At 41.0% G+C, this 10,678-nt stretch overlaps 2 protein-coding genes across 2 annotated transcripts in view; one reads left to right on the plus strand and one right to left on the minus strand.

Annotated features, from left to right (window-relative positions):
• The window catches only part of herc4 (HECT and RLD domain containing E3 ubiquitin protein ligase 4), an 18,349-nt gene extending 13,108 nt beyond the window's left edge, over positions 1 to 5,241 (plus strand). The window contains exons 13-24 of the mRNA XM_076891878.1: positions 462 to 651; positions 888 to 1,060; positions 1,154 to 1,273; positions 1,364 to 1,462; positions 1,549 to 1,716; positions 2,440 to 2,583; positions 2,675 to 2,841; positions 2,981 to 3,047; positions 3,132 to 3,214; positions 3,354 to 3,537; positions 3,985 to 4,087; positions 4,199 to 5,241. Of these exons, the coding sequence (XP_076747993.1) occupies positions 462 to 651; positions 888 to 1,060; positions 1,154 to 1,273; positions 1,364 to 1,462; positions 1,549 to 1,716; positions 2,440 to 2,583; positions 2,675 to 2,841; positions 2,981 to 3,047; positions 3,132 to 3,214; positions 3,354 to 3,537; positions 3,985 to 4,087; positions 4,199 to 4,407 (1,707 nt within the window). The 3' untranslated portion in view covers positions 4,408 to 5,241. The remainder of the gene's footprint in view (positions 1 to 461; positions 652 to 887; positions 1,061 to 1,153; positions 1,274 to 1,363; positions 1,463 to 1,548; positions 1,717 to 2,439; positions 2,584 to 2,674; positions 2,842 to 2,980; positions 3,048 to 3,131; positions 3,215 to 3,353; positions 3,538 to 3,984; positions 4,088 to 4,198) is intronic.
• Positions 5,242 to 6,008: 767 nt separating this feature from the next.
• On the minus strand, positions 6,009 to 7,628 carry cox5b2 (cytochrome c oxidase subunit 5B2). The gene is made up of 4 exons (XM_004559651.6): positions 7,432 to 7,628; positions 6,539 to 6,609; positions 6,360 to 6,459; positions 6,009 to 6,257 (listed from the first exon to the last, which is right to left on the minus strand). Exons 1-4 carry the CDS (start codon positions 7,526 to 7,528, stop codon positions 6,145 to 6,147), a joined length of 381 nt encoding a protein of 126 aa, XP_004559708.1. The 5' UTR covers positions 7,529 to 7,628; the 3' UTR covers positions 6,009 to 6,144.
• Between the last annotated feature and the right edge of the window lie 3,050 nt (positions 7,629 to 10,678).

Here is a 10,678-nt window from a genome sequence, read left to right on the forward strand (position 1 = left end):
TCCACCCATCCATCTCCTTTTACTTGTTCAATTCAAGGTCTTGGAGGGGACTAAATTCTGGATTCTTCACTGTAATTCAAAACTGCATTCTGTGTCGTGTCAGTGCCATGCCAAATACTTGGGCACTAATATATTTTCTCTGACTGGTGAAGTTCCTCTGACTTGGAGTTTCTTTTTCATTCCTCATACTCTTCAACAGTGTTTATGACCTTTGCTCATCTGCTGTCTTGTCAACGACGTTCATTTTATTTTGATTTGGTACCTGACCAGAAGATGTTTTTATAGTGTAAATGTCCCCAGTGACGTTTTATTACTGTGTCGGCTCCAGTTATTTCCGGTACTCTGGTCCATTCAGTGTGTTATTGTTGCACTTTACCCCACACCTCATCAGCAGTTTGTATGCATTCAGGATTATCACATTAATCATAACAGACCTGTTTCCCTTCGTCTGTCTGCCTCAGATTGCTGCTAGTCTGGAGAAGAACCTCATTCCCAGGCTAAACAATTCTCCTCCAGACATCGAAGCCCTGAGACTCTACCTCACTCTTCCAGAATGCCCTCTCTTCACTAACCGAAATAACTACGTCACCATCTCTATCCCATTTGCCAAATCAGTCATCAGCCTAAAAGAGGCTCCACTGAAGGTACTAGGTAGGTAGGATGAAGGAGTTTCTTTAAGCTTTCCATACTACATTAGTACTACATACTATACTTAAGACCTTATTGTTCAGGAAAATAAGGTCTTAAAATAGCTTATATTTGTCATAAATCTTATGCAGGAATTAAATTCCAGATGGTATAGTTAGGACTGGGAAAAATGAGCACTTTACACTGTCTTAAAAGGGTTTTGAGGAGCACAAATTTAGTGTTTGCTCATGTATTTGCAGGAAACTGGTGGTCTACGTTTGAGTCCCCAGTCTTCCAGCGGCTAGTTGAACTGTACAAGGAAGTGGTGGTGTATCTGCTGCAGATGCACAAGGTGGGCATTCCCGCAGTAGAGCAGAGAATTTTCACCTGTTTTCTGGACACGTCGCTGCGACTCCTGGAAATCCTACACAAGGTGAGGAAAAAGGTGCAGTGTTAAATTCCTGCTGCACATTATATCCTTCTTTAAAGGACTACAAGTGGCAGTCTCTCCCACTTCTCGCTTCAGGTGAGCGAGAAAGCGGGACACATCATTCAGTATGGCAAGTTCTACATTCATGAGTTGGACAACCTGATAGACATCCGAAATGACTATGTCACATGGCTTCAGAGGCAGATGTACCCAATGGTGAGTCTGGATGTTGGCTCTGCGATTCAGTAATACATCTTTCTATGTTAAGGTTTTGATGTGAACCTTTTGTTTATGCTCTATCCCCAGGGACATGATGGTGTGGTGACTCTGTGCAAGTATCCCTTTGTATTTGATGCCCAAGCAAAGACTACACTCCTTCAGACAGATGCTGTCTTACAAATGCAGGTACTACTCACTAAACCTCTTAAAGGCAGTTTCTTACCTTTATTCTCACTAATCGCTTCATAATCATGTGTTTTCTGTATTAACAGATGGCAGTGGACCAGGCACAGATGCAAAATTTCAGCTCCATGTTCCTACCGGCTGTGGAATCCGTCAACCCGTGCCTCATCCTCATCGTTCGCAGGGAAAACATTGTTGGAGACACTATGGAAGTGCTCAGGAAGTCTAAGAATGTTGACTATAAGAAGCCACTAAAGGTAGAAACAGCATTTAAGTTTGAAGCTTTAAAAAAAAAAGAAGCAGCATAACCCAAACCTGATTTAAATTTGGCCACCATTTCCATTCCAGTCATATTCTTGTAAACTCTGGATCCCTTCCAGTACTTGTGCTATTATTGGATTGTTTCCAGGAAGTCCCGTTCTGACAACATGCACATGTGCGTGTGTGATTTCAACATGGACCTCCTTGCAGTCTACAACGACACCACTAACTCAGGGAAGAAACATCATACAGCTAAGAGCTAGAGAGTGTAAAAAAGGCACTCTTCAGGTTTATAAGTCCACAACGTCCAAACGTAGCATCAACATTAGGTCACAAGCTTGACTTAAAGCATGCTAGGCCTTTTTTTACAGTGTTGCAAATTGTAAATCCGTTCTTAAGGTTCAAAACTGTAGATTCTGTCTCAACTCCTCACAATTTCGACACAGAAGTGGTGATCCAGTGAGCACACAGAGTGGTGCAAGTGGTTGGAACAGGATTTCCAGGTAGCGATCGCTAAGTATCGCAGGAGCCGTGGCCTTGACAACGAAGACAACTGAACGAGCTAACAGCCAAATTTAAATCAAGTACACTTAGGATGAAGTTCCTAGTTATGAATGAAAATACATATATGAATGTGAAAGATGCTGCTCATGGTAATGAACCCACAGAGTATGCCAGGTTCAAACGGTACTGTGACTTACTTGTGACATTTGTGGCAGGTGATCTTTGTGGGAGAAGAGGCTGTCGATGCAGGCGGCGTGAGAAAGGAGTTCTTCCTTCTGATCATGAAAGAGCTGCTTGATCCCAAATACGGAATGTTTCGTTACTACGAGGAGTCTCGCCTCATCTGGTTTTCAAACAAGGTACTTGCTTTAAACCAGGCGGCATCTCCGCGTGATCTTTGTGAAAACCTTCCTCGATTAAATGCTGACAATCACCGACTGTCCCTTGCAGACATTTGAGGACATTGACTTGTTCAACCTCATCGGGGTCATCTGCGGTCTGGCCATCTACAATCTCACCATCGTTGAGCTCAACTTCCCCTTGGCCCTTTACAAGAAGCTTCTGAAGAAGAAGCCAACGCTAGAAGACCTGAAAGAGCTAATGCCAGATGTGGGAAGGTCAGATCAAGGAACAGTCACCTGAGGTTTCCATTTAATATGTTTATGAATGGTAGTTTACCTTGGCATTGTCTTAACGTCATCTAAACCTTTCAATGCCACAGTAATCACACAGGGAATTGTGTTCCTGTTCATCCAGGAGTCTGCAGCAGCTACTAGACTACACAGAAGATGACCTTGAGGAAACCTTCTGCTTGAATTTCACAGTAAGATGATTGACTATCAACATTTTCTGCTGTGGTTAAAGTAAGTTGTGTCATCCACCTATCATATGATTTTTATTTTTTCAGATCACAGAGGAAAACTACGGTGCCACAGAGGTTTTGGAGCTTGTACCAAATGGGGAAAACATTAACGTCAATATGTCAAACAGGTAAAGATTTTTTTTTTTTTTTTTAAGTTGTCCTGATATTTATCCATTAGCAGTTATCCACTAAGGGATTCATGAATATTTTGGACTGTTGTTGAAACATTCACGTTACTCTCATTTTTCTTACTTTCTTCTCCTCTAGGCAAGATTTCGTCAGTGCCTATGTAGACTATGTTTTCAACACATCGGTAGCTCCACTCTTCGAGTGCTTCTATTCAGGCTTCCACAAAGTGTGCGGTGGGAAAGTTTTAGAACTCTTCCAGCCAAACGAACTGCAAGCCATGGTTATCGGCAATACCAACTATGACTGGATGGAGCTTGAAAAGGTTTTGTATTAAATAGTGATTAGTAAAAATTGCATCTGGCCACGCAATGTGAAGAAAATATCTGCATAGCCTTTAGGACTATGAAATCTGTATTTTTCCGAGTGTCCAGCAGGGGGCGACTCCTCTAGCTGTATTGAAATTTCCTTATGTCTCACTTGATTTATTACCTCAGTAAACATTTTACGAATTTAGTTTATGGTCTTGTATGCTAGTTTAACATTCCATCTAATACAGTATAATCTTCATTTTGTGAATTAAGGAAACATTTGCCGGTATGGTGTGATTGGCAGGTTGCTGATGTAAGAGTGTGCAGTATCCTTGGTTTCTCAGTCAATACATCATTTAAAAGCCCCAGTGGCCACTGTGAATCTCACTTTTTAAAGTGAGCCTTGTACATTATAAGATGGATTATGAAAATCATTTTTGTTTATGCTCTTTTGCTCATAGACTACTGAGTACAAAGGGGAGTACTGGACAGACCACCCTACAATCAGGCTTTTCTGGGAGGTGTTTCACAATCTTCCATTGGAGAAGAAAAAACAGTTTCTCTGTAAGTGTTGCCCTAAACAGCAGAAAAGTTAATTTCATTAATTTTGTGTGAGTTTGCATGTTACATACGGACCTTGAAGAATGAAGAGAAACAAAAATCTTGTCTTTACAGTGTTCCTCACTGGAAGTGACCGCATCCCCATCTTGGGCATGAAAAGCTTGAAACTGGTGATCCAGCCTACTGGTGGAGGGGAGCATTACTTACCTGTCGCCCACACCTGCTTCAACCTGCTGGACCTGCCCAAGTACACGAGTCTAGAAATGCTCCGTGAGAAGCTGCTACAGGCTATAGATCACAATCAAGGCTTCAATCTTGCCTGATAGAACATAAAAATCCATGTTGAGACTGTTGATGGCAACCACATTCCCAGATGGTTTTTTGCAGACTTCTCAGTCTGGATGAGTCAAACACAAGTTGAAAAAAATAAAAATTAAAAAGGAGGCCACATGACACTAAAGGTGACTGAGATGAACGGCTGGACTTTCATGTTAATGTTGATTTTTTTTTTTTTTTTTTTTTCCAGCTGCTTTCTTGCCATCAAAGTATTTGAAGTCCAATCCCACACAATTTGATTCACATTTAATATTGCTCATGTAGATATGCTTTTATTCATGTTTGGATAGGACGAAGCAAACTACTGGTATATACAGCACAGGGGCATAAATAAACTGACAAACTCCTGTAAAATACAGTGAAATTTTTCTAATGCTTAACACCTAATTTATTGTGACAGTGAGATGCTTCTATTATGTTTTTACTGGTTTAAAATGTAGTCAAACACCACAAAATACCACGTAATTCCACCCCCCCAAAAAATATAGAGAAAAATAAGACCTGATTCACATCTGACAAGGTGTCAACAGAAACATATTTTTTAAACTACACTCTAGCAGTATTTTCTGCATGGCTTTGTCATCAAAGTGACACCGTATTTTACAGGAGTTTGGGTTTTTTCATCCCGTTGCAAAAATTGTTAGCCAATGTAAATCTACTTTGTTTGACAAAGGTTCTCTTGTGACATTTGCTCGAGAGCAATGCGAAGTGTTTGCTATAGATGCTGAGTGGATTTTCTTGGCTGTCTGCCTTAACAATCCACAAATAAAAACAAAGTACAGCCACTGAAATAAATGGGTTACTTGCTGGTAAGGTTCTAAGTTCTTATGAAAGGTTGGTTATTTTTAATATAGTACCTTGTGTTTGAATATTGCTGTAGAAGGTATTTTTTAACAAAAAATATACCACATTTTGTTTTTAAAAGGGGTTAATTCTGCTTTTTGTTATTTTCTTTCAAATATGTTCTGATGATGGATGTTCTTATGACACCTGACCAGAGTTTCAGAGGAGGTGGTAAGTATAGGTATGTGTAATCCGTGTGCTCAGGCATCAACGTCTTCCTACTCTTGGGTTTGTATGAAGTTACAAAGGGCAGATGTCATCTCGGGCACACAGCCATTTCCTATTCACATCCTGCAAGTGGAGGGGCTCATGAAAGCGGTAAAGACAGCCAAAGTAATTATTTACGCCAAAATCTAGACGGTAAATAATGGCGATTTTTTTAGATTTCACATTTACAATATCACTTCATTCTTCCAAAGAAGGTGATTTTTCCCTATGATTGGCTAATTGTTGACACAATGACACATTTCTTCAAGGGCAACTGTTGAGGTGTCAGAAATGTAGTCGAAAGCGCAATAGAAACCTTTGAGGGGCAGCCAATCAGAAATAAAGTTACCTTAAAGTCAGAGAGATGAAATCTGAGGGCCTGCATTAAGGTAGAGTATAAGAAAAACAAAGCTGCTGTGATGAATTAAAATATGTTGGAAATCAGAATAATAGGTCCCCTTTAAAGTCCAGCTTATATAGTAAATTAACCTTTAATATTTTAACTGTCTGTTCCCTCATGAAAATACCCATCAACACATTCCACTTCAAGTCACAATTTAATCATAAACTGTACAAGTTGAATGATGTGCACACACTGCAGAATATGGCCTTAAAGGAGGCAAATACACGTCTGTTGTTGCCCAATTTGGGGGCTTTGTGTGTTAGTTTTGGTATCAGTGGGGCAACTCGTGATGGACAAGCTTATAGTGGGAACCACAGGAAGGACAGCGCTGGGCCTCTCCCTCATGAAGCCAGAACCACACAATAGCAGTGTTGTCTTCCTCACCTGCAAAGATTTTTAAAAAGTTATAATTAAAAAAAAAAAAGTTTTTAACACTGGTAAAACAGATTCATAAAGGGGAAATTGTATTCATTATGCATCACTTACAGAGACATCCCACCAGCCTCTTGGTTCCAATGCCTGGCACAATGTGAGGGTCTTCTTTGGTACCAGCATAGTGCTTTGGTTTCAGGATGCTGTAAGGGTCCTGTGATGTAAACGGGAAAAAGAAAAAAATTAGCTTATGTGCAGTTCAGGTTCATTATCATATGTATACAGTAGCCTACCTTTCCCTGTTTGAGGGCCTGGAGGGTACGGCGCTCCAGCCCAGTGGCCTGTTCTTCATCTGTTGGTATGCCTGAAAAATTAAATAGCAAAAAGGTTTCTATTAAAAAAATGAATAAATGATAATAATATATACAAATAATAAACAAAAAAAATCTGTATTTGATTCAGCTGCTTAAAAAAAAAATCAGTTTTATATTAAAAGCCTATAATAACTTGCTTAAATCTTACCTCTTGCATATGGCCTCCGCACACTAATAACTAAAAAGACTAAAACTAACACAGAAACCAACACTAAACGTCTTCTAAGAACAAAAACTAAACTAAATTAAAAAGAAAAGCTCAAAACGAAATAAAAATTATAACTAATTAGAAAATACAGAACTATAATAAACTCTGTAATGAGTGCGGGCAAGCCTGCACGTCAGCATTGGACGCCTCCCACAATAACACACTCCTGTCCCCTATCAGGGTGCTGGCACCTGCCCAACAGAGTCTGCCAAAGGAGGTGGGTCTATCAAAGGCCTTTCCACTCGCTAAAGTCCAAATGACCTTCATTTTTTTTAAGGTGTACTTTATAGTCGTATTTAGGTAGGGGTTTTGTGTATCTCAAAGCACTTAGGCCTCCCACAAATATGTTTTACTTCTGTAAATAAATATGTACACAGGTGTTTCTTTTTGCTGTAAATAAAACACTGGCGGTAGCTAGCTAGCACGTACTGCAAACTCCTTGTTACTAACTTGTCAGCTACCAAACTAAACAATAAAGACGCCGCTAAAATTGCCAATATAACCAGCTTTTCGCACTAAGTCGAGTGAGCGGTGACAGCTGTGGCTGTAACGCACTCCGGAGGCCTGTGAAGTCACGTCTCCTGTCGTAAATACGGAGTCCTACCTCTCACTGTGGCCATTGAACGGTGCAGCGGGGCCAGCACGCCGCTCCTCAGCTGCAGTGTTGTTGTACAAGCTCGGAGAAGAAGACGTCCCGCCATTATAGTGCCTTTTTCAAGTACAGTGAATGACCTGACTCTGCTATAAACCGGACTGAAATGACCCCACTACAACCGCCTGAGTGACGGGTGCGCGGGCCAATGAGCAGAAGCGCAGCTGATCCGACCAATCAGATTCAGCAGTGGGAGGCACGCTCTACGGGTGGTAAACACCGCTGTATACTTTATTATAGAAAAACGTAGTTTCATTTTTGTTATGTAAAAAAACAGCAACAAAAAAAAAAAAAAAACACTTTAAGATAGCACCTGTTATTGTAGTTATTTAGTTTACATTTCCGTGCAATTACAAGGGAAGAAGGAACCATCAAACTCAAAAACCAAATGTACAAACCATACACGGGCATTTGAAATTGCAGTGCTCCCACGGACCTCAGACTTACACTTAAACAAACATAAAAGATAAAAATTAAAATCTTATGTACATAAGGTTTGCTCCCAACACACATAGGTGTTTACATCAGCGCTGTAATTTGCACTAATCAACTGAACAACTACTGTTATAACTTGCACATTATTTTTTCTCAGTTTATATATACTGACATATTGGAAGTTACATTTACCTTTTGATGCACAGATACAATGCACAATCTGTACATTTTGTAAATATTCTTAATTATTTAAACATCTTCCAGTACCCTGCTCTGTTTGCGCAATAAAACCTGGGTTTTCCACTTTCATCTGTACTTCGATCTTAATAACTGTACAGTACTCTGTTTTTGTACATTGTCCATGATGTAAATATGTGTTTCTGTAAAAAAATATATATATATATATTGTGTGTGTTTTTGTAGAGCAGAAGCAGTCAGCTCATTTGAGGGTGAAAACAAACTCAAACAAACTCAACAACCAGACGGTGTTTTTTGCTGCTGTTACAATCAAATTTCCCCTTGTGGGACAATTAAAGGATTTTTCTATTCTGTTCTATTTGTAAAAATGTGCTATATTTCCCTATGAGGTGTGGTATTTTAAATCCTTTTACCACTGTGCTCGAATAAATATAGACCAGCAGAAAGAAAGAGAAAAATGCTGACAGAGGTACTCTGCAGTGGAGAAAGAAGAAACTTGTTGAAACGTTGTTTCTTTTATTTTTCTCCTGTGATCCAGATGGAGGCGGTGATGGACCAACAAACATCAATACTCACATGCTGGCTCACATGGTGATGACAAAAAAAAGAAGGTGTTACAAGCTGTAAAAACGTGATGTGTGAGTATATATGAGGAGAAAGAGCGTAAAAAGACTGGGTCCCGCTGTATTACTCAGGCTGCACTACAGCGTCTATTCACAGGCGCGATCCCACTACTGAGCGGCACGGGGGCTTTGACCTGCTCCGTTTCCGACCTGGGCCGGTGCACCCCTCCTTAGGCGACCTGGTGGTCCCGAGCTCCCCCAGGAGCACCATATCGATACCGAACTTAGTGCGGACACCCGATCGGCATAGTCCGCTGCAGCTCAGAGCTCCTGAGCTCAAACGATCCGCCAGCCTCAGCCTCCCGGTAGCTTGGATTACAGGCGCGCGCCACCGCACCCGGCAAGAGGCGCCCTCGTTTACGCAGACTTTAAGGTTTACACACCTGACGTCATCAGGAAACTGCTGCAGATAGCAGCCAACAGCAGCCGTAAAGGTGCTGCTCAACACACAGTCAACACACAGTTACTCATTTAAAATGTCTAGGTTTTAATAAATACAACCGAATCTTACAACCAAAGTGGTCATCTCATGTAAAAATATATAAAAATTCATTATTGTATATAGTAAATATTAAGTCTAATATATGCCCTAATAAGCTATAGTACTTTTTCCTTTGGGAAGGTACCATGTGTGCAGTCTGCAATTCTGTTGCGGAAAGATGTTGAATCTATTTATTTACTGTAGAAAAATAATTGGTTTCTGTGCATTTGTTTTACCCTGGCAATAAATTAAAGTCGATTACGTTGATTAAGCATCATTAGGCGGAGGGTGGGGGGCGGTTCCCTATTTTTGCTGGGAGTTGGCAACTCTGCTAGTTAGGTATATGTAATTATTGATTAGGTTGTTTGATATTTCCGGTAAGTACTGTTTAAAATACCAGAATAGGGAGGATGGTGTAGGTTTAAGTTTATTAGATTGACACATATATACCAACAGGACAGCGTACATCACTGTCACAACAGCATTTGTTTTCATTCAGAGGCTTTATGGCTTTTCCTGTAATTCCTGGTGGGCTGTTCTCTAGTCAAAATGCCCGGGCTGATTTTTTTTTGTCCCAGTCCAGTCCTGCGTGTTCATCAAAGTCAATCACTGAAAGAAAAAAAAAGTTCACCGTCTCTTTGAATTTGCAGTGATGGTCATTGCTACTCCCCTCCAGTTGGAGGCGCTGTTGGACCAACAAACAGCGGTGGTTTTCAATGGAACGAGAGGACAGAGAGACCGTGTTTGACGCTTTTATAAGCTGTAAAAACGTGATGTGTGTGCTGTGTGTATATTTCTGTGGAGAGGAGAAAGAGTATAAAAAGACTGGGTCCCGCTGTATTACTCAGGCTGCACTACAGCGTCTATTCACAGGCGCGATCCCACTACTGAGCGGCACGGGGGCTTTGACCTGCTCCGTTTCCGACCTGGGCCGGTGCACCCCTCCTTAGGCGACCTGGTGGTCCCGAGCTCCCCCAGGAGCACCATATCGATACCGAACTTAGTGCGGACACCCGATCGGCATAGTCCGCTGCAGCTCAGAGCTCCTGAGCTCAAACGATCCGCCAGCCTCAGCCTCCCGGTAGCTTGGATTACAGGCGCGCGCCACCGCACCCGGCAAGAGGCGCCCTCGTTTACGCAGACTTTAAGGTTTACACACCTGACGTCATCAGGAAACTGCTGCAGATAGCAGCCAACAGCAGCCGTAAAGGTGCTGCTCAACACACAGTCAACACACAGTTACTCATTTAAAATGTCTAGGTTTTAATAAATACAACCGAATCTTACAACCAAAGTGGTCATCTCATGTAAAAATATATAAAAATTCATTATTGTATATAGTAAATATTAAGTCTAATATATGCCCTAATAAGCTATAGTACTTTTTCCTTTGGGAAGGTACCATGTGTGCAGTCTGCAATTCTGTTGCGGAAAGATGTTGAATCTATTTATTTACTGTAGA

This window comes from Maylandia zebra, linkage group LG13 (genome assembly GCF_041146795.1).
Source record: "Maylandia zebra isolate NMK-2024a linkage group LG13, Mzebra_GT3a, whole genome shotgun sequence".
NCBI lineage: Eukaryota > Metazoa > Chordata > Actinopteri > Cichliformes > Cichlidae > Maylandia > Maylandia zebra.